This window comes from Platalea leucorodia, assembly GCF_965183815.1.
Source record: "Platalea leucorodia genome assembly, chromosome: 13".
In the NCBI taxonomy this organism is placed as follows: domain Eukaryota; kingdom Metazoa; phylum Chordata; class Aves; order Pelecaniformes; family Threskiornithidae; genus Platalea; species Platalea leucorodia.
The window spans coordinates 12,052,990-12,079,615 of record NC_138835.1 but is presented as its reverse complement, the minus strand read 5'-3'; the positions used below and the strand labels follow the sequence as shown (position 1 = coordinate 12,079,615).

Below are 26,626 nucleotides of genomic sequence, written 5' to 3'. Positions count from 1 at the left end.
CTCCAGGTCTTGCTTAAGAAAAGAGCTGTTTTAGACCAAAATGGCATGAAGGCGCCTGTGGACTTGCTCCCAGAGCAGCTGATCCCAGGGAAGATCAAACAGCTCTGCCCTCACTTGGAGGCCTACATCAGTTAAACAGGGTTGGCTTGAAACTTGGGCGAGCAAGACTCTCTGCACGTTGCTCCCCTGTGTTTGAGGGTACAGGAACATGCTGCTGTCAGCCACATGCACAAGTCCATCTCTACCTCCCTCTGTCCCTCCCGGCTGCAAGGGGACAGCCCTCTCAAAGCATCATCGCAAAACTGATCACCAGAGAAAGGATGGACTCACCTCCTTGTGCCATGCTTTATCTGCTTTACTTGCCTGGAAGAGCTTCAGTAGCTCCAGAAACCCAGTGACGCTGGTCCTACGGGAGTCACTGGTGGGTGAAGACAGCTTGGGAGCAGCTGACAAAGCCCCTTGGAGCTGCAGGTCACCACCAAGCCAGATCCCAGCGGGCCTCCCCCTTCGGCAAACCGCGAAGTTACACAAACATGAGCTCCCCGTTATCCAGCTCCCAAAAGTAACTTCAGATCAGAAACAGTCCAAAAAGCCAATTTTAGAAAGTACCAGTTTATTTGACGGGGAAAAAAAAAAAAAAAAATCAGTAACAGTGGAAAATCCCCAAGAGCAGTTACACAAGAGAATCTAAAATTCCCGAGAAGCAGACACCACTCCTGCCTTCCTGGTAGTGCTGTCCATAGGCAGTAAAATCCTCCCTCTCCTTCCCAGTCTACAGTGAACTCTGTGCAGCCTTTAGAGCCTCCCTGAACACACTACTGGGACCAAGCGAGTGAGTCAACCTGGAGGAGAAGCCTTGGGAAAAGTCCTCTCGCAGCGATGTCCCAACACACGGCTCCCCTGCCGTCTCCGCTTCGCCTGCCCAGCGCTGAGAAGCAGCTGCCACCGGCTGAAGCCGAATTTCTTTGTTCTATCGCCTCTACGAATTTGGCCTCAAGCCTACAACAAAGCCTCAGTAAGGAGGCTTCAGGAGTCGACGATTTCTAAACAGCCTTCGCAACCATCTGGTTTTGTGCTGCCTACCCAGTTACACAGTTTAGGGACCCACACTCAGATTTTGCCTTAAACCACACCGGATTCCGAGCGCTGCAGTAGGACACGACTTGCACAAAGGAGTTCTGTAACGCCTTCCTGAAAGAGGCATCGGACACGCACGTTCCCTTTCGCTCGAGGGGCACTGGGGGAATTGGTCTAACTCTCAGTAGAGGTAGGAGCTATGTACATGATATATCAAGAAAAACCCAGCGCAGGAGGCTGCGAGCCAGCCGTCTATGAAAGCTCAGTGCTCCCAGCCGGGAGCTGCCGCTGAGGCAGAGCCCTGGCTACCGCAGCCAGCCTTCTGCAAGAGGCAGGTACTTGGTACAGCACCAAGAGCTGTTTTCTCCGTACCACGAGCTTCCAACGCTTGCTCCAAAAAGCAACCCCAGAAGAGAGGGGGGGATCTCTGCTCCGACTCACCCGGCACATCACCGACTGCAGCCAGCCTCCAGGCACGGCCGGGACACGGCGCTGGAGCCCCAGGGCTCCGGCTGCTCGCGGCTGCCTTCCCTAGCACGAGCCCACCTGCGCTCCAGACAAGACACCGGACAAACGGCAGTACAAACAAGACCGAGCCTCTTACACACAGTAAGGCTGCTGAAGAATTAACCCCAGCCTTTTCACTCTTAACTGTCTATTTCTCCATAAAATATATAATATATAGCTCTATAGGACTGATTATAATATATTACAGGCTAGAAATACTCTCGTCTTTTCCCTACTTCAATCACATTATGAATCCAATTTTGCATACAGATTAATCCTAGCAGTTATTGCCTTGAACTTATAATTAAAATTCACAGAATAAAGCTTAAATAGTTTTCACAGAGACTCATTATATTAGTGTTTTACATAAGAAGGATAAAAGTTACCAAATGAGAAGAGCAGCCATTTCAGAAACTATAAATAATTCTATTAAAAAAAAAATCAAATCCTAAAAAAGTTATGGGAAAACCATAAATATCTTTTACCCTCTACAGCAGCTACTATAGAACTAGAAGAAACCTGTAACACACTGTAGATAACTCTGCTTCAGTTCAGAAAAGGAATCGTATAAAACAACATCTCTAGAGAAATGTCCGGCCAAAGGAAACACAAAGGGATTGAAAAAATAAATCTGAGGAAATTAAAAAAGTAGATTTTTTTATTATTATTATTATTATTATTATTTCAAAACAATTTCTACAAACTTTTATATAAACGTTAGGCTATTTTCTTTAAAATTTTGTTATAAAAAAATCCTACAAGCAATCCTTAAAAAAAGGTAAGAGACTGAAGGCAAGGAAAGGGTGTCGTCATAGCCAACGAAAACTGGCTGGCCTGATTTCGTGGACTCATGACCCTTGCCTGGGGCCGACAGGAAGAGACAGAAGTCTCCTGGGGAAGACATTCCCATAGGCCCTTTGTGGCATTTTCAGGGATTTGAGCCCCTATGGGCCTTTTACTCCCTGATAAGGCAACGTTATCTGTAGTGTAAGAGATTCATAAATAGTTCTGCACAAAAATGCTTCACATCAACAGCCTGCTGCAAGACATCTATTAGCAAGGTTTATAAAAAAGCCATCTTCTATAGAAGCAGCCAATCTGAGCACGGCACACTGGATGCAAACACATGGTGTTTGCTTCCATACAGTCTGCTTTGTGTTTATATACCCTCTATAAAACCAAGCAGAAAATTTGGCATCGTTATTCTTTTTACACTAGCTTTAGAAAAAAAATACACTGAGGTTTTTTTTTCAGACTCTTTGTATTTCATTGGGCCCTTGTTAGCTGAGCGGGATGGGAAGGGTCACGTAGGAAGTTTGTTTTTTCTCTAAGTCGCTTTGAAATTCAATCCAAAAAGAGCATTTGTTCAGCACATCTCGTCTGAGGGCACGGAGTTGCCATACAGTCTGTTTGTCCCTTGATGGGCACAAGGTGCTGCTCAGCTTTAAGCATAGAACTCATTTGTAGGGGCTTTCTTGTAGATCGGTTTCTTCCCAAGGTCGTAACTGCCTTCGTCCTTTTTCTTCATGCGATAGACTAAGAGGAGAATCAGGAAGACAGCGAACAGGAGGCCCACCGCCCCTCCTGCAATGAGAGCTGGGGAGGGAAAAAGAGCATGGAATAAGTCCAAACTCCTGGACAACTCCAAACCATCAGCTACATCTCAACATCTGCTCCAAGAGTAGCAGCCCCCAGAGTCAGTGCTGTCCTGTGCCTGTCATCATGTGCGCTGGCATTTTCAGCAACAGCAGATGTTATTGGAAAAGGCCTGAAATTGCTTTCAGTCCAACCATAGAATAATCACATGTTCCACATTAACCAGTTTGCATTAATCTTCCAGTTTAGTGCAAGAAAAATTTTGACAAAAAGACATTCTCCCTGCGTGGGGACAAAACAAAAAAACCCACCCAAAAAAGCCCCACCACAACCCACAAGCAGTGTCAACTCCAGGAAAATGGTATAGTTCCAATTTGAATGCTTTGTTAACCACCTGTGTGAGCACACTCTGGGGACACTCTATTTCAATTAAGCAGAACATCCCACCACCACTTCCCTCCAAAAAAACAACCAAAAACCACAAACCCACAAAAAAACACCAAGATTTTCTCTCTCCTCACACCAAGGGTGGCCACAAGACTTCAATGAAGTTTATCCTTTGCTGTGATGCCTACTCATTGCACTAAATCAGCTTCTTTGTTAGGTGGCTTTGTAATCCACTCTTCCAGTCACTCCTCTGACTGGGAGGATGGCTGCAGATCGGCAAGATGTGCTGAGGTTTGTACTCAGACCATCAGGCCAAGACAGATCTGTCCCACGCGCTGAGGGGAAGCCAGACACTTGGTTTTGCTCTAGATGGAGGTGCTTAGATTCATAACAGTTGACTAGGTGTTCAAATCCCTTAGAGGGGTTGTTTGGTTCCTGGCAAGGCTCAGAAAAGGCAGGACTTGGGCAGAGGTTAGAAGGAAAACATCCGCATTTGATATGAAAGTCTATGATGCCATTGATTTATGGCTAGATACGCCTCTTGTTGAGGTAGTATCGGGGTGCAGAGCAGCTGCCACATGACTCGTGTGGCGCTCACGTCAACAGTCAGCTGGCAGGCTCAAAACCAAGCTGTTTACCCCAGCAAGGCAAGCAGTAGGCTCTTCTGCTGTTTAAGGACTAGGAGGCAGAAGTGACCCTGCTACAGGTAGTCACAGAGGTAATGCATCTCACTCCCCTTGTCAGCAGGAACTGTTCCCCAGAGAAACAGGGAACAATAGAAGCCATTTAGATTTACAATACCAATGATTTATCAGGACAAGGTGAAGTATTACCTGTAAGGACTTCTGTTCTTTCAAAGATGCTGCTGTTGGCTGTGCTTGCCATGGAGATCTTGTTGGACAGGTTCTCTTCAACAGGTACAGCTTGGTCTGGAATTATTTCATTGTCCACCATTGTGTTTTTCTTCTCATCTTCTATCTTTCTCTCAGTATCTCCAGGGATATAGTTGTCAGATATCTACAGAATATAGACAAACCGCACCCATCAGTAAGCAGCACTCAGCCTACCTACAACTGAAAGTAGGAGGGTGTGCAGGGAAAAGAAAGTTTGCTTAGTGCATTACGAGTACACTGTTCCTGCTCATGCAGGTAGATTCATCTTGATGCCACGTCTCGCAGGGGAGAAGGGTATTCAGAAAGCTTCACAGACAGACCAGAGTAGCTATGTGTTGCTTAAAACACGCAGAGGCAATACCTACCACAGGAGTATCCATGGTGGTCAGATATATGGCATCTTCAGAGTCTGAGTAGTCTGCGGGGGGGGAGAAAAATAGAAGAGGACACTGTTTTACTCTCATTACATGCTATTTTTCCAGAATTCAGACACTTCCCGCAATACTAGTAGCTGCAGACAAACTAGGACTCTTCTTCTCTGATGACTACAATTCCCTCTTATCTAATAGTACTTCCGCCATTTAATGGCTTTGATTGCACAAGACCATGAGATGCAATCATAAGACCAACACCTCTCGCATGGGAGGGGTCTTCAGCTGGATCCATTGGCCCCTGCTGCAGATTATCAGGAGCTGCCCTGCAAAGCAGGTCTGCTATAGCTTGCTAAACTAATGCCAGTGGAGGGCAACGCTCTCGCCACCCATCCCTAAAGGGTGGTTCGCCAACTCTCTAGTTACCAGATCTGCCCAAACATGTCAGGCACCGATTTCAGCACTTGTTCTTTCCCTTTTAGAGAACAAATGTTCACATAAAGGGGACACGGAGCTACAGGAACTGGTTTGGGTAGGGAGCTTTGCATGTCAGAGTTCACCTGAACACCAGTTAGTCCTTTACCTCGTTTGGCCTTAGCTGAGATACTAACTTTAAGACTTTTAACATTGCCTAAACAATAGATTTTTTTTAAAAAAATTATTATTATTTTTAAGTTTTTCAGAAGTTCTTTGGAGTTCAATGGGAAAGAGATCCAGCCAGTGCAATGCCTTTTCACTTGCAGTGAGGCAAGCTTGGCTGGACTCCATCTGTCCTCCCCAAGTGATTCAACATCACGGTACAAACACTTTCACTGTTCTCATCCCTGAGTGTCTATGATTCACGAGGCCTTCTCATCTCCACCTGACACTGTAGTTCCCTCTGGAGCTCTGGCTGTGCACTTAGCCCACCACTCATGGGCTGGTGCCGGAAGAAATTTCACAGCATCAACTGAGGGAGATCCATTTCCCCCCTTCCCCGCTTACCTCCAGACCCAGACGCCTCATCTATATCCAACCCATCAGAAGTAAAGTGAGGCCTGAATTCGCCAATGTCTTCATCGTCTGGCAAGTCTCCGGAGGCAGGGTAGCCAAGCCATCGGGCATCCATGGTCTCGGTTTCTCTCACCTGTAAAGAGGAGTGGAGAAGTGTTAAGCATCAGGCAACTCCTCAGAAGCATTTCATAGAACGTCAGGAGTTCAGAGCCTGTACTGTCACTTCCATCAGATGAACATTAAATGCTGAACTTCCTCTCCACCAAAAGCATTATCTTCATCAGCCTGGAAATAGCTGAATTCCCCTAGAATTTCTCAGAACAGAAGTGAGAGCCAGCCTGGGAGGGGAATTTCCTGAGGGCTCCAGATTCAGGAGGTTCACTTGAACCCACAGGGTGAAAATAACACAACGGGATCTGGGTCAGGAGTTTGTAGCAAAAGCATCTGGAAAAGCAATACCTTCAGTTTGTGATAAGGGGGGATTTGGAAGGACTTGCTATTCCCAGAGGAAAAGCCTGGCACCTATAGGTCAGCTTTTTGCATAGCACCGAAGCCTCACACCAAGGCAATTCATTGCTTCTTGTATCGAGAACAAACCTATTTTATCACCCAAGGGTTAAAAACTGGTCTGTCAGTTCAGCTGAATTGCAGTGCAATATAATGTGACGTTCAAGAGCACTTGTTATCAATAATGACTTGCCTGAAGGAAGAGCTTCCCCTGCCTCACCTCTTAAATTGCACATAAACAAACAACTCTGTAAAATGAAGTCCTGATCCTATGGCCCGATGACCGCAGTTACAGACATGGGTTAGCAAAACGGCAGAAGAGCCTCCCAGAGAAGCAACTGTTTGGCCACAACGACAATTTCCACACCAGAGCTCACTTGCATGTGGACCTCCAAGGAGCCACAAGCCCAAACCTCCTGCCTTCACCAGGGTTATGCGATTTCCCCAGAACTATTCCTCCTCGCCCCACAGCCCGAGGCCAGCCCCGGTGAGGGTACTGCAGGTACGAGCTCTCGGGTTGCTCAACACCAGCCCAGATTCCAGCAGCTCCAGATGCTTCCACAGCCATGAAGTCATCGCCGTGGTGGGGGACTCGACCTGCAGGTGGATGGGTCCCATAGCTAGGGGCTAAACTGTCAACATTTTTCCATGCTGTCCCCACAGAAGGACTGGGAACATGTTCCCTGGGTGTCACCTAGAACTTGGGCTCAAGTCCTGAAGGTTTAACTACCCAGGAGAGCATTTTTAATGCGCTCCACAGTCCTGCACATCCAAGGGCTCTTCTTAATGTACAGGTTTACCACAAGCTACAGCCTCACAGGGGGTGAGGATCAGAGACCTGCAGGGACAGTTAGAGCTGGGTGGCACCACCCAAGCCCCAGCGCTTGCTGCTTCATCAGGGCAGCAGCGAGACCCTGAGCAGCTGGCATCAACCCTCCTGCTCGCCCAGCCCGGCATGGCCCATCCTACAGCCCAGCAGTGACACCAAGTGACAAATCACAGCCGCTATCCATCTCACAAGCGAAGGCCAACAATCAGCCACAAGCTGTGTGTCAGCTTCCTCTGGCCCACAGCCCCAGCCCTGCTTCCAGCCCAGATTTCCCTGCCCATTAGCATATTGGTTTTGCCACGAACAAGGCCTTGTGGTCAGGACAAGATGTTTCTCATTTTGCAAAAGGAGCAGTGGCTACTAGATGTGCTTTTCATTAGCTTATTGAGGCATCTTTGGTTTCCCCAGCAACTCTGCTGAGTTGAAATGAGCAGCCTAGAGGGCATGAAGTGCTGAGGCCAGCTCTCCTCCCAGACCCCCTGTCTCCACTCTGCCCGAGCCTGGCACTAGGGTGATGGGAAGGGGGCTGGGGAGGAAGGCCAGCTGGGAAGAAATCTCCCAGCCTGGAACCAGGCGTTCCTAACGTTATGGATCACTCGCTCCAAGGCAAATTCATTTCAAGATATGTGAAACCCAGCCAAAGCCAGACCTGCAATGGAAACTGCTGCCAGCACGCAGTAGCTGTTCCCGTGAGAGCTTCTGGCCATTTCATCAAGGGGCAGGAAGAGCCCGATTCCCGCCTGCCCGAGCCAGGGCACCCGCGCTGGGGAGCACGTTTGCTGCAGGTCCGTATAACCCGGCTGCCGTGCCAGGGCAGATCAATGTTGGCAAGAGCGCTCTGCTGAGCTGCACCCCTGTGCCAGCTCACGCCATGCTTCATTATGAATCACAGCCAGCTAATGTCCTAACGAGGGTGGCTCAAGAAAAAACGCATTTAGGCCACTGAGTGGCTGGACAGCAGGCTGGCCTTACCAGGTCAGCCTAGCCGTGAGCAAAGCGGTGGCAGACAGCCACGGTGATTAGTACATACTGTGCAATGCACCAGGTTTGGCTATCAGAAAACACTATTTAAATCAGGACAGTGTTTACAAGCCAGAGGACATAACAAGGAAATTACTGACTCACAAGCACAAATAAGATTATATGGGAGCGTTCCCTGAACTCACTCTTCATCATCCTCTTGAGCAAGGACAGGGAAGTTCCTGGAAGCCACGAGAGCTTCTCAAACCATACGGGAAACTTTTCTTGTGGGCAGTGAGCCTCATTTTACAGATTCATCTGTCGGGGAAGTTAGAGGGCTGCTGGGCACCTCCATACTTACCCTCCAGGTTTCAAGACATGCTTTCCTAGGGAGCAGGCTCCTCCTGGGAGCTGGGCACGGGCAGCCCGGGAAGAGTTAACAATGGAGTGCAGTGCTCCAAGGGCAGGTCTGGAGCAGGCACATTCCTCGCATACGCACCTGGGAGAGGGCACATAGGCACTTTCACAGACTTAAAAAGCAAGGGCTGCGGGCTTCCCAAGTGCCACATAAAGAGCTCCCTGGAGAATTGCTAAAAAAGTGCATCCCTTTCCAAGAGGATTCAGTCCTCCCTACAGCTCCGGTACCAGGCGAAGAGGCACCACGGAAGGTGCCTGTGCTTCATCTCGGCTGGCAGGATGCAGCCAAGAGGAAAAAGCTACGAGACTGCTGCAGGACGATGGCCAGCCCTTGCCAAGTCGTCTCTGGCCACATTCAGTTTAACACCTTCTGCAACTGCCAGCTGGAGAAGGGCACCGGCGCTGCTCCGAGTCTGCTTTCCACCACCTGTTATTCCAGCACTGGAGCCAGGCCAGGGACTTGCTGGGAGAGTCGGACCGGGCAGCTGCGCAGCCCCACCTCGCCCTGGCAGCCGAAGTCAAGCCCTACTATTAATATGCTCCTCTCCAGGAGGGGTCTGTACAGAAATCAACCTTTTCTGCAGGAGTCTAGTTCCAGGATTTCTTCCTCATGTTAAGCAGCTTTATCCCCAGTAAGCACCAAGGGGGATTAACCAACATGCTGGGGAGCAGAAGCTTCTCCTGCCTGCCAGCAGCCAAAAAACATAAGAGTTTATTCCCTGCCAGACAACCAGCATGTCAGGCACGTGAACTATGAGCGTCATTCCTGGAAAAGCCGGGCACAGAGGTCTCATGTTTGAACCCGAGACAGGCTGCACTACTGGATGAAGCCAGACACTGTTTGCTAAGTTCAGGCACAGCAATCACACCCCTGGCACCCCCGGCAGGGGCTTGCAGCCCTGCTGTGCTCCATCCCTAGCCCACCCCACTCCATTTCGTGCTCCTGGGGCCTTCACTTACAGCCCCAGCATACCACTAGCTGCTTCTCAAAGCAAGAACCTCTATTTACTGAGGAAGCAAGCAAAGTTTCTGTCCAATGTGTGAATTTCCCCAGCCGCTGGCTAGTTCTGGGAAATAACAAACCCAAGCAGCTCGCCTGCCCCAGCCCACACGTCCTCACCACAGCCTTTGCAAACCCTTTCAAAAAAAACCCCAAATGATGTTTTGGGGCAGAGACAAAGTTTTCCAGACACGGAACTAGTTTTTACGGCTGGCCCTTGGCCCTGATCAAACACACCAGAGTTCATTAAAAGCTTCTTTGAAGGGTCGCAGCCAGCAAGCCGCAAAGGGAGTCAGACCTGCGGAGAGCCGGGCATCCAAAGCGCAGAGAGCTCTTTATCAATTTCGTAACTTCGGCGTGGAGACCCAGCGCTCGCTCCTGCATCTCCCTCCCCAGCACTGTGTACATAAGTCTAGGAGTAAACAGGAGCAAGGTGAAAGTCAGCCTTTCCCAGACAAAAGCACATGGAGCTGGGCCAGCCTGGGAGGTGGCAGAAGAGGGGGCAGAGGCACAGACCGGTTAACTCTTTGTAGCCTGCAGGGACAGACATATGCAAGGGGCTCCTGGGGCTTTTGTCAGGGTCTCTGTACTAGGGGACAGTTGAATGGATCACCTCGCAAGCAGTATTACACAAAACATCTTTCCCAGACCTGAGCAGATATCACCTCATGCCACCACGATGCACATCTAGATCAGCTTAACGAGAAAGGGCTCCTGGACAACGTGGGCAGCTGCCCACACGGCCCAGCGGGGAGCCTGCTTATAAAGAGATCATTCTCGCAAAGCCACCTCCCCAGCGCTCGTGCTGCCCTGCATCATGAACCAAAGAGCACTGGAAAGGCCACACTGAATCCAGTGCAAGGATGCAAAGCTCTGTAAACCACCAAGCCCGAGAGAGGGGATTTCCATACAGTTCACTTCCACCGAGCTCTTGCAGGAGCACGCAGACCGGGAAGGTTTTAAAGCTCACGCAAAGCGTGCAAAGGAGCAGGGGTCAAGAGCTGAGCTCACCCCCTCGAAGCACGCCAACCCCCCGAAACCAGGAAAGCGGAGGAGCCACGCTGGAAACGGGGCGGCTCAGATCGGTGCAAGTCACCCGAACAGCTGACCTCCAAGGGAAGGAAGCACGCAGCGAGGTAACCGGCAAAGACAGCTCTATCTTCCCATCTTAGTAAGCATTAAAAGTAAAGTTATTAGAAGCGACATGAGCTTCCGGCAGAGGCAGCTCCTGCCAGACTAGGAAGGGAAGGGTCTGTATTTCCACCCCTGCCAGACCACCCTTTACTTCCTCCCCTCCCTCCATGCTCCAGCTCTGTGCAGGGGGGGGAAATAAAAAAACCCAACAAAAGTCACTTTTGTCCTGAGAGAAAAGCAAATATCAATATTTCCATCTAGGTCACACCTAACTCCTTCAACACATCAGCTGCAGTAAAAAAAAAAAAAATCCACTTGTGCTAACTCCTTGTGCTCATGCTTGCAGGGTACCATTTTACCTCTCTCTCGTCCTGGTCAGTCTGTCCCACATAATTCGCAGCACACACGGCCCGCACTGGCCTCTGTGCCAAGGAACAGGAGTTAAACAGCTCCCATCCAGGCACGTGCGTGTGTTCAGTTGCACGACAGGCTCACCCTGAGGCTTCCAGACACAGTTAAACACTACTGTGCCTTTGCTCAACACTTTTCTAGCAATCCTAGAGCAGGACCACAGGCAGAGTGGCTTTGGGCAAAGCCAGCCTTGCCCATCCCCTCTCCGAGGGCCACTGTACAGGTGCACTCCCATCACAGTGAGCTACAAAGGTAAATCCGTAATGCCGCTGAGGACCAAGGGGGAAATCAGAGACAGAAGCACAGACCAGGGCTTGCAGGCAGCTCCTGGCTGGCAGCAGGGGATAGCACTGCATCTCCAGTACCCCAGGAGCAGTTACTGCGTGCTCTCTCTTTGTGCCTCTTATCAAAGAGGGAAAAAAATATATTTATTTTTTGAATTGTGCTAGGTAATACAGGCAAGGAGCAGGGTCTGGCTTAATAAGATATGAGTAAGACCGGCATGCAGGCTGACAAACTGTTCGGCTGGCAAAAGCGTCACTCATTCAAGGCGACTTAAGAGAAGCAGCCGCAGTCCCTGTCCAACCAGGTACCCATCTCCCTGCAGCCACAGTCCCGTGTGCTCACGTCCTCCGCGGGGGCAGGCGCAGCGAGGCACGTCCAGCACTAATGCAGCCTCAGCCTGGGGGGCTCCCCCGCTCGCCCCAGCTCCCCGTGTGATTCTTTAAGCCATGTCGCTGCAAGCAGCTCTCCTGGGGGCTCATGCAGCAGCGGAGGCATAATCCCCGTGACAATTACACCGTAATCCTAGGCTCTGGAGAGCAACCCGCTGTCACGGGTGCCCCCCCTACAGCAGGGATGAATCCTCCTGGGCTCTGCTTGCTGAAAATAGGCTTTCCTGCACTTACAAAGTCAAACCTCAGTTACCTTTTAACTCACGTGCATTTGCTTACACACAGCCTGCTGTCTTCAGACCGCACCGTACGCGCGTGCCTTTCAGGCCTTGCCGTGGAAGCAAGCAGGAGGAGGACAGAGAGGTTACAAAGGAATGAATTCTTGTTTAACTGCTCTTGCCTGATTCTCAACCAAGAGCAAAGCCATAAAGATTGAGTCCTTTGCCAGACAGGCACATGCTGGGATCCCTTTACTGCAATGGTGGCAAAATAGCTGCTCTAAATACTCAATGCCCACCTCCAGAGACCTACAGAGCCCCAGCGAAGGAGATGACTGCTTCCCCCCTCCAGCTAGAGGAGATAAAGCTCAGCAGGCAGCTGCAGATGGCTGTGTGTCAATCACTTGCCCTGAAGCAAATAAAGATAAGATTCAGAGGAAAACTGCAGGAGGGGAAAGCAGCTCTCATGTGACTCAGGAGGAAAACAACTGCGGCAGAGCCATTTCATCCCCCCCAAGGTTCTCCCAGTCATGGGCAGCAATACACACCTAGTTCATAAAGAGATTATATTTTTATGGTAGTTATAAACCTGATCATAGGTATTTCATACATTTCACTACCCAGAGCTCAGCTCTGAAGTTGGAGAAATCTATTTAACCTTTAAAAAAAAAAAAAAAAGGACTCAGTTTTTCCAGCTCACAACTCACTCTGAGTTGCCCCACTCTATATCAGGAGGCTCCGACTGCAACCCTGTCTGTGGAAGGAAAAAAAAAGGATATAAAGGCCCCAGCAAAGCAGCTTTTCCATCAAGGATGATTTCTCATGCTGATACTTCATGCCTGAGATATTTCACATATCATATTTCCCCCTCATGCCAGGGAGAGGCCTGCCCTCACTGCCCTTTCCTAGAATACAGCTACACCCCAATATTTCCCTGGACATGCACATAAGCAGAATTTCCACTGGGTAAGAAACACATGATGTGCATTTGGGGGATCTTTATGCTACCTCATGGTGGTGTGTTAGCAAAATCAAGCCAGGCAGACACCCAACTTCAAAGGGTGCCTTTCCTAGCTGCCTCACCATACAGCTAATCTCAGCTTGTTTGTACAGTCAAGATTCCCAATGCTGCACCCTACAAATGCTTCCCCTCCCACAATCCATTTTAATCTAATCAGAAGTACTAGCTCAAAGATTTAGGCTTAGCCCAGGCAGTTGAGCTCTGCCAGCACAGATATGCTATTTAGAGTTTTGCTCTGTTGGCAAAACTACCAGCAAAAATTGTAGCAGAGGAAGTTATCAGCGTGAAAGCACTTGAGATGGAGTATCTGCGCCGCTCCGCTATCAGGCTATACCCGTGTAAGCGTTTATACAAACAAACATTTCAACAGCAGGGATTTTCCTAGTTAGCTACAGCAGCAGAGGCTCGGGTTTTAGTGTGTGTGTGGGGTTTTTTGTTTTGTTTTTTAATAGAGACATTCCCAACTTGTGCAGAGGTTGCCTTGGCTTGGGCCCGGAAAGCATCAGACAGGGGATAACACAGCTGTACTTTGGGAAACCTGTCACTCCCGGGAGCGTTCTCCGCTCTCGGGGAGCTCTGGACTCCTGGCCAGGCTTCCTCCCCTCTCCAAGCAAGGGGCGAGCAGCTGGCAGCAGTTTTCCAGCACTCCCTGACCACCTCTCGGCACTGTTGCAGTCAGGAGCACAGGGACCCAGCTATTGTTTTGGTCACTCCTTCCTTGGCTCTCCAAAGCCTGCGCTCGGCTGGACTAGCAAGTCGTTTAGTAACCAACGCGCAGGACCAGCGCCTCATACTCAGCCTCGGGAAATTTAGAATTAGCGCCAAGAACAGCCCGCACATAAACAGTCTCCTGCAAGATCCTGGCTCCAGAGTCTGCGCCACTGCACACTGTGGATTTGTAATAAATATTTATCTTGCTGGGGAACAGAGTCTTCCAAGCAAAAGCTCCTGACATCAGTGAGGACTGTATTTCCATTTGGGGGAAAGTAGAAGTTTCCCTGTTTTTAAAGGGGGACACTAGCCCACAAAAGAAGCTTCTGCCACCCTCCTAGCACCACGCTGGCCAGGATCCGTCCCTCCACCTACGGGTCCCACTCCTCTCCAGGCCAGCATGGCAGCACCCCATCGCACCAGGCACCCTCCTTCCAGCCACGCTCCCCTCAGTCACCTCGCCTTATGCGCCCAGATTTCTGGCTACCGTGCCATGCAGGCCATTTCGGTGCAAGTCCAATGACTTTCACTGTCATTAATGCAAGTTAACATTTCTTTTTATTGCTATAGTTTGACTGTAACGGCAGCTAAAGGGCAGGAGGCAGGGTTAGCCTCGCAGCAAGGTAAACGGGGCAAGGCCCCATTGCTTTTTATTCAAGTTTTACAGCAGACAGCAGCACAGTTTTAGCTGAACTGTGGTGGAGACACCTCTTCCCCTTCGGCAGCTAAGGCAGAGCAACAACAGAAGAGACAAATCCTTCCCATGGCAGGCTTTGCTTTCCCTGACAGCATGCAATTTGTTTAAGCAAGAAGAAACCTTGTTTTTGCTTGACATGACACTAGCTGCTTGGGTAACAGTGCTACGGGTCTCCCAGTCTCCCTTCCTGCCCCGAGGAGTGTCTCTCTCAGATTTTAATTAACTGAGATTTTAATTAACGGCTTTGATTTGTAAGTTATCCCAATAATTTGTCTAACAACAGCCTCTTGGCATTTTATAAGCAGAGCCTCAGTCTCAAAGGATTTAAGGATAAAACTGACAAGAGTGCATATTTCCAGCAAAAATATGACTTTTACAAGAAGTGTATTTTTGAAGTCAGCCAGCCTTCAGAAATTGAGAGGGACGCAACTACATCTTGCGTGTTTTCCCCTCCTACGCTAACATTTTCTCCAGATTCAGGATTAAGTATTTAACTCCCTCTTTTGAGACTTTCTGCTCCTTCAGCTTGCTTTGAACACTTTCAGTCATTTCAGACAGTACTGTGGCTTCCCTTTCTCCCCCGTGCAACTCTCATTTCCAACTGGATCTGTCTGAAAACGCAGCAACCACAGAACTGCCACAGCAAGTTAGAGGCTGCTCAAGACAAGGACGTTTTCTGATCTGCCTTTGCCAACACCAACTCAGCTACTGGCAGCAGTCGTATGTCAGAGCCCGATAGCTTTTTGCCCACCATAGCCACAACCCAAGGCAGATTAGACAAGAGGCAGCAGCGAAGGCGCTCGGTGCCGAGGGCAGCACAGACCGTCGGCCAAGCAGCACCAGCTTTGCTTGTCACCCCTTTTCTAACCCCATAAGACGAGATCCACCTCTGTGCTGCAGCGCCTCGGACGTCTGAGTCATAGCTTTGGGTAAGGGGCCAGGGCCATTACTCAGGGGGTGACAGCAGAGTCTCAGGGAGCTGGGAGGCCAGGGAGTGCCAGAAACCCTGAGTCAGAGCATGGCTGCTGGGAGTCAGGGCTGACGGCGATACACAGCAGAGCTGGGCAGAGGCAGCAGCATTTACTGGACAACCATTCAGGCACATGCTTAAAGACAAAAACAAAAAAAAAAGTCTGAACTAATCTAGAAGTGCAGCCCTAACAGCTCATTAACATAGGATCTTTTATAGCCCCTCAGAGCAGTAGCTTATTACAAGTTAAACTCTTTAACTAGGCTGCCCTGTCTATTCAGAGCCACCAAGCCCAGTCCCATCACAAGAGTCTCATTCTAGCACAAATCATTTGAATCCTTAATCTAAAGCATTTGCATTCCACCGAGTCTCAAACAAACAGCCACACATGCTCCGCAAGAGCAGCCTGGAGGTCAGGCGTATGCAGGGTTTGTCCCCACAGGTTTTGTAGTGCTTCAACTACATTAGCTTCTAGTTTGAGGCTGCAAAAGCAGCACAACCCTGCTGTTGTTACAGGGCATAAAGGAACAAGCTGTACTGAGTGGAGGGGGAGAATGCAGCTGCAAGGATCTAAGAGCAGGCTGAAGAGGATAAATGTTAACTCAAGAGCAAGGAAGTGTTTTGAAAGATGGACAGTGTTTTGTCTAGCTTGAAGTGATAGCTGAGGAGTTTTGCGGGATCAGCAAGCCACAGTAACTTAATCAAGTAATCTTATGAGTCATCTTAAGTCATTTACATTGCAGACCATGGAACCACAGTTATCATGCCGCCTTTGTTGATAAAGTCACTACCACTGAATTTAAAAAAAAAAAGGTAGTTTTAAAGACCAAGCCCATCAATCCACCCATTTGAGGGGGAATAACACACCCAAAATGCAACACAACCTGGTGTTAATTTACAGCCAGCCAAGTGGGTTCAAGCAGCCAGCACATTTTCAACAGAGCATTTACCAGCACGAGGAGTCGAAGAGAAGGGGAAAATAGCTGCGGTTGTGCTGGTCTGCATGTCAAGCAGCCAGCTAGCTTACCTCCTCTCCATCATCACTCTGACAGTCAAGTTAGCAGCTCCCAGCTTCGTGGTGGAAGTGGGACGCAAGTGTGTCAGGAAGGCAGTAAGCCACCACAGGAAAACCGTGGCAAGGTCACATCAGCCTCCACTTCAGGCATTTTGAGAAGAGCAGCAAACGGCCTCCCCACCCCAACCATTCAGACAGCTCAAGGCAAGAGTAAAGCCATTAACAGAGGCTTGGATGGGAGGGGAGAGGGGAAGACACATCGGAGAAAACATTGTCACGGTTGTTGGACTAGATATAGGCCTCTGCAGGACCTCAAAGTGCCAGGGCCTTGGGAGACAACAGCAGGAGGGGCAGGAAGGAGAGCAATCACGTTGGCCAACAGCCTCAGCTTCCTAGAGTGAATGAGTCTCTGGTATCCTGAGCCTGAAAAGTACCAAGTTCAGCCCCGATTTGCCTCTTGCGTAAACTGTTTGAAAAACTCCGAACCACAAGAAAGTGCTCTCCAGCATGGGAGCTAGCAGGCACTTGGGACAAACGAGAACTGGGCAGCAGCGCCAAGCACTGCGGGGGTGACGGCTCCCACCCGCGTGGGTACCTCCACGTCTAGTGTGGACACGGTGCTGGGCTGCAGTGGCCCCGCACCCCTGGACTCCCACCCCAGGAGCTGTGCATGCAGTTCAACAAGGTACCAGGTGCTAGAGAGGCTATTTCTTTCTACATGTTCCAGGCTTTTCGTCCCGACAGCCGGCTCTAGGTTTGGCTACCAGAAATCATGGGCTCCTTCCCCTCAGGACTAAGGGACATCGCATTAGACACTGTAATTTTGCTGCTCTGTGTTTTAGGGAGGCTGAAGCAAAGCAAGGATTTGCTCTAGATGTTCATCTGCCCCATGAGCTTGCCAAGTCAGGAGGTAAAAGAAAGTAAAACGTGCAGATAGCAATGTCTTGATTTGATTGGGAGGGACAGATGAGAAACTGGGCAAAGAGCAGAAAGAACAGGCCTCGGGGATCAATGGCAGCAGGACAAGCCAAACCGGTTTTAACATTAATAATGCTGCACTACTTTCCAAACACAGCTATCATCAACAAGACACCAGCTTTGCCAATCAGGAGGCCTCCAAGCATGATTGCTTTAAACCAGCAAACAGAGCTCACAAACAGCACGCAGCCTCCCCCTCCCACCCCGAGCAATCCTCTGCCAGCAGCTTCTGGGGTGGATTTCTGCTTGTCTACACCGCTGAGGACGCACATACACGATGTGGTGCTGCACAGAGGCTTTTTCTGCTTACTTCGTGGCAGAAAAGTAGGACTGCTGCAACAAGCTTGCAGCCCATTAGGGCTGCTAGGGCTCTGCTGAGCTCCGGGCCCTCAGAGCCCTCTTGCAGCTCAACGGCAGGAGCAGCCCAAGCCCACAGCAGGCAGACACCTCCGCGGCAGGGGAATACCCCCTGCTTCCCTCCTCTGCTGCCAGGGGCACTTTGAGATGCTACAAGCGCAGGGAGAGCCCAACAATGCTACTCTGCCCAAGCAAGGCAGACCTCAAGGCCTTCATCAACCCCACTGATCCCATGTCTTGGCTGCATGGTTTCTGCCCATCCCCAGCTGCAGGCCCCTAAAGCATCTTCTGCAGGAGCCCTGTCCTCGCACAGCCCAAGCAGGGGGGAGCAGCCTTTGCTTTCTAAAACACTCGACCAGAGCGAGCTGGGGGAACACCGGGAGATGTCAGGCTTCAGCTCGAACCCCCTTACACCCCACGGGAACCAGACGATATTCTCACACAAAGATGCTGGGCTGTTGTAACACAACCCACCCACAGCCTAAGCACCGACGTCACACTTCGGCACTTCAGTAATATTCCCCACCCTCTTACACATCCAAGATTGCTTCACATGGAGAAATCCCATCTACACCAGAAAGCCACGCAAGGGGAAAGGAGCCAAGGCATTTTTGTTTGTACAGGCTTGGGGAAATATTCAAGCACCGAATCACTCTCAAAACCCGTGCTCTTACATAAGCACAAGAAATACAATCCCTGTCTTGTTAAGAAAGAGCTACCTGTCTTCACCCTGCCCGCACAGAAAAACTAAGAGCCACATGCTGTGCAGCCCTGCACGTTTTGGCAGTGCTATTAAAAAAAAAAAAAAAAATATGGGAGGAGTGCCAGCAGAACTCTCCCAAACAGTATGTCATCGTCTCCTCCCCAGCAGCTTCTAACCCAAACAATTTGTTTGGATAAGGCTTTATAGTAGGCCAGTGTTACTTCTCAAGCACACACTCTATCTTAGGTAGCTTAAAAGATACAGACAAATACTCCATACAAGTTCTATATAAGGATTTACAGAATACATCTGTGCAAAATTTGTTGTTTTTGCAGAAATCCGATGCTTGCAGACCACTCAATTCCCCAGGGACACCAAGTTGCATTTCATACCAAACATGGGCAATGCAACTTCCAGATGCTGCCTGCCCCAAAGGTTTACCCTACTAGTTTGGGCCAGTTCTCAAACGAGCAATTCACGTGCTTAATAGCAGGGATAAAGACACCAGATTAGAGTAAAGTGGATTTGGGCTGGTTGGTCTTAGCAGAGAGTAGCTGTCAATTACTACAGATGCTCTCTGTGGAACAGTTTTCTACTCTACAACCAGCAACCCCCCAACCCTGTGTCCCTAGTAGAGAGCAACCGAGCAGCAGAGCCTTATCAGTTCCCATCTGCCCACCCAGCCTTCAGTCCAGAATGAAGCCATGTGGATGATTAAACCCAGTTTTGAGAACCCCTGATCTCCTGCAGTTACCTTAATCTCAGCAGCTCTTTCAGACTAGCAGAGGAATCTGCCCTGACTGCACTATCAGCAAGATGGACATACACACAAACAAACAAACAGCAGGGAAGGCAGAACCCCGAAATCTCTGCTTCACCACAAAGATCCCACGTGTGCCCGGCTTGAAGCATCCAAACCGATTCACCTTATTATATATTTAAGAGACTCTTAAACGGTAATGCATCGTTTTCCACTCCCATGTGGAAGCGAGGAAGGTTTGATACGCATAGAAAGACACCAGGTACCAGCACAACCAAGCTCAGGTAAGCTCGGAAAGCCTACCCAGGCACTGTATTGCATTGCATGTATCTAACCCACCGCACATTTACAGTAAAAGAGGGATTAAAGGACTGAAGTCCGTGACCAGCAGTTAAGAGATCAAAGCTGCAATGGAGAGCAATTCATTTCTATCACATACCCTTGTACCCTGCACTGCTCTAATCCCACCAGCCCTGATTACCGAAGAGCAGGACGAGGCTCACCCGTGTGCCGCGGGAAGGGGATACGTGAGCAGCGGCACAGCCGCCGGGGCAGGTAGTGACCGGGCGAGGGGGCCACCCGGGCCACGACCGGCCAGGACATCGCTGCTTTGGCATCAGCCGGAGGAAGCAGCAGGCAAGCCAGGAAGGAGGCAGCGGAACCGGAGGAAGGAATGGGAACTGCCCTGTTGCCATTAACCCATTTTGCCCCCGCTTCCCCGGAGAAGGACACACGGCGGGGGGCAGCCCCCCGGGCGGGCAGCGGTGGCATTAGCCCTCAGGCTAGTGGCGAGCGGGACCCGCCGCAAGCGCACCCCCGTCCGAGAGCCGTGCCGAGCCCCACGGCCCGGCGAGGCGGGGGGGAGCAGCCGGGTCGCCCACCCCCCGGCACCGGGAGCACCCTGCCCTACCGGGGCCCGGCGGAACTCACCGACTCGGCGGCGGCGGCTTGCAGGAGGAGGCCGAGCAGCAGGGCGGCGCGGAGCACCGGCGGGACGCGGGGCAGCGGCATGGCTGGGCTGGGCTGGGCTGTGCCGGGCGAGGCGCGGAGAACGGAGCCGCAGGAGGCACGGCGAAGCGAGCTCTGGCCGGCCCCGCCGCCGCGCTTATAGGGCTGGCGCGGCCCCGCGGGGGCGGAGCGCCCCTGCCGCCCGCCGGGAATGCCCGCGGCCCCGCCCCGCGACCCGGCCCGGCGCCGGGAGCCGGGGGGCGGCCGGCTGCCCCGCACCGGGACGGGCGGCCCCGGGCGGGCGGGCGAGCGGCCACGGTCTCGCCTGGGAGCCCGGGCACCGGGCGGCTGGGCTGGCGGGGGAGGAGGGTGGGTGGCCCCGGGACCGGGGGGCTCGGTCAGGATGGCTGCGGGGGGGCTTTGGCCCTGCCGTGAGACCCGGGGGGGGGGGAGAAGGGGAAAGGAGGGGGGGAGGAAGGGGAAAAAGTGGGGGAGAAGGGGAAAAGGAAGGGGAAAAAGGGGGGGGAGAAGGGGAAAGGGAAGGGGGAAGGGAGGGGAGAAGGGGAAAGGGAAGGGGAAAAAGGGGAGGAGAAGGAGAAAGGGAAGGGGAAAAAGGGGGGAGAGAAGGGGAAAGGGAAGGGGAAAGGGGGGAGAGAAGGGGAAAGGGAAGGGGAAAAAGGGGGGGAGAAGGGGAAAGGGAAGGGGAAAAAGGGGGGGAGAAGGGGAAAGGGAAGGGGAAAAAGGGGGGGAGAAGGGGAAAGGGAAGGGGAAAAAGGGGGGGAGAAGGGGAGAAGGGGAAAGGGAAGGGGAAAAAGGGGGGGAGAAGGGGAGAAGGGGAAAGGGAAGGGGAAAAAGGGGGGGAGAAGGGGGGGAAGGGGAAAGGGAAGGGAAAAGGGGGGGAAGGGGAAAAGGGGGGGGAAAGGGAAAGGGGGGGGAGAAGGGGAAAGGGAAAGGGAAAGGGGGGGGAGAAGGGGAAAGGGGGGGCATTAGGCACACAGTATCCGCTTTCGCAGCACTCCACAAGTGACAGTCTTACGTTTACAGAAAACTGAGGAGGACTTTCTGTGACTCGCAGCGTGTCATCACTGCGGTTCTCCAGCAGGGCGTTACATCACAGGTTCTTGTTGGAGATGGAAAATGAAACCGCTCGGTTTTCTCTGTAAGCGGCAAGTGCAAAAAACCCATACAGATAGAGGGGGAAAAACCCAACAGCACAGTTTAACTATGGCGGTTTTTCTTCTCTCAATAACCTTGCCTGATCATGAACATTTGCTTGAAAGCATCCATTTCAGCCCCTTAAGAACCCGAGGTGCACCTGCAATACGATACTGGTATGCCCTCTGCATCAGTCCCTTGTTCATACTGCAGCCACGTCAGTTTGCACTTGGCCTCTAGTTCGTACAATATAGAATATTTTCTTAACAGGGAAGCAGTACACAGACTACAAAGCATGTGTGCCGTGATGCCGTCTGCCAGGTACGGATGCAAACTCTGCTAGATCTGGTTCTCAGCCCGCTCCAGCACTACAAAGCTCTCCTGAGAGACCTTGTAGCCTTCCTCCTGTCCCACCTTAACACGCTAACCCTCAACCCAAAAAGATCTCTAAGGGGAAGCAGCCTTTCTAACGCCTGTTCCTTTGGGAAGAAATAGGTAGAGAGGGTGTGAGCTGAGGTCGAGAGATCTCCTCAATGTTCTCCTCAACCATGCTTGCATAGATGACTGTTGGCAGGAGAATCTCCTGGCAGCACCACGCTGAACTGGCTGTGGAGCTGGTTGGCATAATATGAAGTGGCAAGAAGTTTAAAAAAATAAAATAAGATCTGAAGACAGCACACATCCAGGTAAGGGTAGGAACCAGCCTGGAGGAGGCTGTGACCCTCTGTGCTCAGGACAGTGATGTGCTGCTAACCCTCTAGGTGACCTCAGCATCCAAGGACACGAGGGAGGGATCTGTGCTGCAGGCTGGATTACTACCCTTCCTTATTACCCTCGCTTCATCACACAGAGGAGCTGATGAAAGTCACTCCTGGTGCAGCTGCAGAGCCCAGCTCCAGTGAGTCTCCAGCTCTGGGCACCCAGCAGAGGTGGGCAGCAGGAGATGGAGAGGAACAAGAGCACATGGGCTCAGTCAAATGTGCAAAGACTAGTCCATACCATGACAACATCTGCCAGACAGGAGACAGCCTCAGCACCACAAGGTGGCCAGAGCACTCCACTCCTCCCTAGCCCTCTAAATGGCACCTGTATTTGTGTGTGTGTGGCCATGACCCCTCTACACCTCTTTCCAGGTAAAGCAGTCACCACAAAGATGCTTTCAAAACCAGCTGTCTGTATTGTGGCTACAAACACTGCTAACTTGCCTGTTAACTTCCCCTTCAAACAAGCACAATACACCATGCTCCTCCTGGTAGTCATACCCTGAGCACACCCCCCTGCCACCAAAAAGTCCCCCTGCATGGCACAGGACAGCATTTTCCCTCCTAGGGAAGTTCTGCTTTGACAGAACAGAGAGAAGCCGGTCTGCCTACCTGGCCCAGGGACCACGCACAGTGTCCATCAAAGTCAGACCTGCACGCGCAATCCTTCGAGCAAACTGACAGAAATCTTGGGCTTCTAGAAACGGAAGAGAAAATTAAACTTGTCCCTAATGTACTTTCCAACCCTGAGAACAAATTTACATAACTTTACTAATGACATTTTCAAAGTGCATTGTGTAGATCCACCTCCCTCACACACACACATACACACTTTCTGCGACTGTATCTCAAGAGAGGAAATGCAGCCACAAAAATCATAGTATGGTTCTGTAAACCCATGACATAAAACAGCCTGCTTCATTTTGTCCTTCAAATGTCCCCTCTCAAAATGCTGACATTCTCCTCTCTCTGGAATAATGCAGAAAAATCGTGGGTATATGACACTCACCGAGAGCAACAGGACAAATGGGCCCAGAGAGAAAAAATACACAACTGAAACATACTTTTCTGAAACCTCACTACAAGTGAGAGAATCAGAAGAAAAATAAAACACACAATGAGCCACACATTTGTTCTGGGCGATGAATTCTCATATTCAAGGTGTGTCCGTTACCTTCTCTATTTAAAAATTACAGTTGGCAGAGAAATAACATAGGCTGGCCACCATTGTTCCTAACCCAGTGTTCAACACTGAACAGTTACCTAACTCTTGCGTTGAAAATACAAATAAACACCTGCCAGTTCCCAATACATGACACAAACATGCTGGAAGTGGAATGGAGCATCCAAATACAAGGCACTTGGAGGGTGAGGGAAATCACATTTTTACATGACACCAAGAAATGTCTAGATAATCTTGAGAAGGCTACAGGCAGAGCTCTGTTAGACAGTTTGAGATCATAAATGCTACTGCACTGGCCAGGAAAAGAGACTCTTCAGCCAAGCTCAGCACAGTTCCTATAGGCAGATTTTAAAACAAGCTTAGAGCAGGATTCTCAGGCACTAAGAAACCTTAAGCAGAGCTTTAAAAAAGTCTCAGCTCCCAAAGTCCATTCAGGATGCTGAGCTCTTTGGAAAAACACATCTACAGACTGCGTGGGTAGAGGAAGAGGAGCAACTGAAAACTCTCATCCCACATTTTGAGCTGCTTAACACCGAGTTAGTCTGGAAATGTATAATCTTAGCCTTACTGTCCCTTTAGCAAAGGTCACCTTAGCATAAATCCTACCTGCCTGGCAAGAGGGAAACAAACCCCAGCAAAGGTCAGTTCAGATAGCACTGCCCTTTGTACACCAGCTGGTAAAATATGGATCACCTAAATAAACAGCTTCCTGTTTTAGGCAATGATTCCTGAGGAGGAAAAACAATACCATCCTATGCAGCCATTTCTTACAGAAAGACTCCCTGGCTAAATACGGCATTCTTTTTCCACAGTCCTGATAAAGAACTGACCATGATAGTTGCATGTGATCTGGGTACATTCTTAGGGCATCTGCTATGTCCTGGGCACGTCGCCACTTCTTCTTCCACCTGCTGCTCTTCATGACACGCAGGTGTCACGCACAAACCAGTCAGCTGGTTAAAAAAGGACATTCTAACCAGAAGCCAGGCGAGCAGCACCTAGTATGGCACCCTACAAAGCATAATCTCTATGTTTCGACATCCTTTTCCCCTTTAACACGTGCTTTCTCCACAGCTGTCTCTGAATTTAGTTTGAACGAAAGAGGAAGAAAAGGAAAATTGAAAATGCCACTTATTTCCCCAAAAATGTTTGCTTTCCAGGTCCACTTTAAACCCTTCCCACAGAGCAGGGATGTGGGGCAAGGCTCCCCAAGGGAAGAACACGGTCCCCTTAGCTGGAGCAGCCTGGAGAGGAGGGAGAGCTGAATTCAGGAGCACAGACGAGCAGACGTGACCATGCAACATGCCATCGCGAAGTCAGCCTGGAAATGAATCCACAAACCGGGCTGCAGCTGACTCAGAGCACGAATGTCTTTGCACCACAGCACTTCACTGCGTCCGTGCTGGCGCGCTGCCTGCAGAAGGCAGGAGGGAGCCTCAACTCACACCTTCTGACGTGACTGCTGCCGTGCCGATCCCTTCAATTACTGGGCAGCAACCAAGCAGGGAGGAGTCTCGAATTTGGAAGGAATTTGAGTCGGCATCTCCCAAAACACCAGCTCATATCTTGTGATCCCAGGGACTATTGAATAAATCAGAAATATTGTTGCTGACGACTTTGGCTGTGGAAAGACACCAGCAATTATACCAACAGTCCTACCAGGGCTTCTATCACACTAGCTTGGAGTTTTAGTCAGCTATGACTAAACCACCACAATTTTTGCTGGCAAAGGATGAAGTCAGTCCTATAAAGCTTGAAAAGGAAAGAGGAAAGTGAAAATTAATATCTAAGCGGTGGTTTGCATGTCTCAGAGAGCCAAACACAGCAGATTTCAGGAAAGGAAACCAATTTCTACCAAGAGTTAACAGAGGAAGTGTTGAGTCTCGCAATTTATGCTCAGCAATGTGTTGGCAGCAGACAGCCCTGATAGGGCTGGGATTTTCCCATGTTCATTTCTGCACTGGCTAAGGCTGGTAAGCTTCTGCAGAGATAAATTCTCTGAAGGCCCAAGTCGGAACTCAGCAGCAGTGGCCCACGTCCGCCACGTGCTGCCTCTGCCTTGCACAATCCTTTCTAGGAGCAGCAGGTCCAGGAACAGGGAGGAAAATGTGTCAAAGCTGCCTCGGCACAGTGACATCCACAGAACAAGGAAGGGAAAACACGCAGCAAAGCTGCATAGGGAACTTCCCATATGGGGACATGGAAAAAAACGTCACGAGAGAATGTCAGAGATCATAATCTGAGTTCCTATAGCCAGAAACATTCCACACCCACGACTGATGTGAGTCTACCACCTCCCATAAAAGCTGGGTTCCCCTTTTGTCCTCCTCCTCTCTTTTCCAGGTAACAAGAGCTCTGTGACAACTCCCCCATCCACCAGAGCAACCCGGGGGTGCCTCCTCGCCTTTTTCCAGTGAAGAACTTATCTCCAAACTGCTCCGTTGTCCCATGCAGCCTTGGGGATTTTAGTACTCAGTTAGTGACAATTCTCACATCCAAAGCTAAGCAAGCAGGATGCCTTATTGAGGCCACTAAATGAGCTCCAGCACCCAAGAGCAGATGACAGAGGGGGTACGGCTGAGCATGAGGCACTCTGGCACCTGGCCATTTCATGAGGCGTGAAGAAACCACCACTTACCAGAAGAAAGCTCCCAAAAGAAGCCAAGCCCTACACAGGACCAGCCCTGTAACGGAACGGTGCTGCCAGGGCATACCGGGACTCATAACAACATCTTGGTGCCCTATGGCCTAAAGCTAAAATAAGCACAGCTGGGCAGCAGCTACCGACAGCCTTGGCGCCTGAGGGAATTGGCCTAGAGATGAAAGGAAACATCCCAGGAGAATCATTTCTTCTATGTTCGGTATCTGTGTCTTTTTAGCAAGGGCTGCTCAGCCAAATTATTGAATCCACTGAAACAAACCCAGCACGGTGCTGCAGAGGATGGGAAAAGCCCAAAGCCGAAAACCACAGCCCAAACCCACCGCGGACAACCTTCTCCTGTATAATAAACCAGAACCGTGCTGCGGCTTCCCGGGCACACCGCTTCCCCTCCGCGGGCCGCCCGGCCTGCACTCGAGCTGCTCAAGGGCCTCAGCCCTCGCCCGAGGCCCAGGCGCTCACCCCGAGGCCTGACAACCGCGCCACCGGCCCCGCACGGAGCCGGGCCGCCTTCACCGGCGGCCTCAGCTCCCCGAGGCCGACCTGCGGCCCGGGCGCTTACCTTGCCTGGCAGCGGCACCTCCGGGACCCCCAGCCGCGGGGCCGGTGTCGCCGCCCGCCATGTCGCGACCAGCGCGGGCGGGGGGTGTCAGAGGGCGGGGGTCGGGGTCAGGGGAAGCAGCGCCGGGTCCTCCGCCGCGCCAGGGGGCGCTACCGCGCGGCGGTAAACGCCA

General features: G+C 50.9%; 1 protein-coding gene across 3 annotated transcripts; it reads right to left on the bottom strand.

Annotated features, from left to right (window-relative positions):
- Positions 1–612: 612 nt before the first annotated feature.
- Positions 613–26,582, bottom strand: SDC4 (syndecan 4). 3 transcript variants are annotated; one of them, XM_082325881.1, is made up of 5 exons: positions 26,455–26,582; positions 5,816–5,957; positions 4,826–4,878; positions 4,401–4,584; positions 613–3,180 (listed from the first exon to the last, which is right to left on the bottom strand). In XM_082325881.1, the coding sequence occupies exons 2-5, from the start codon at positions 5,937–5,939 to the stop codon at positions 3,029–3,031; spliced, it is 513 nt and encodes a 170-aa protein (XP_082182007.1). In that variant the 5' UTR covers positions 5,940–5,957; positions 26,455–26,582; the 3' UTR covers positions 613–3,028. The 3 variants fall into 3 exon arrangements, with proteins under 3 accessions (XP_082182007.1, XP_082182005.1, XP_082182006.1); XM_082325879.1 differs by lacking the exon at positions 26,455–26,582 and adding an exon at positions 24,064–24,217; XM_082325880.1 differs by lacking the exon at positions 26,455–26,582 and adding an exon at positions 20,117–20,247.
- Between the last annotated feature and the right edge of the window lie 44 nt (positions 26,583–26,626).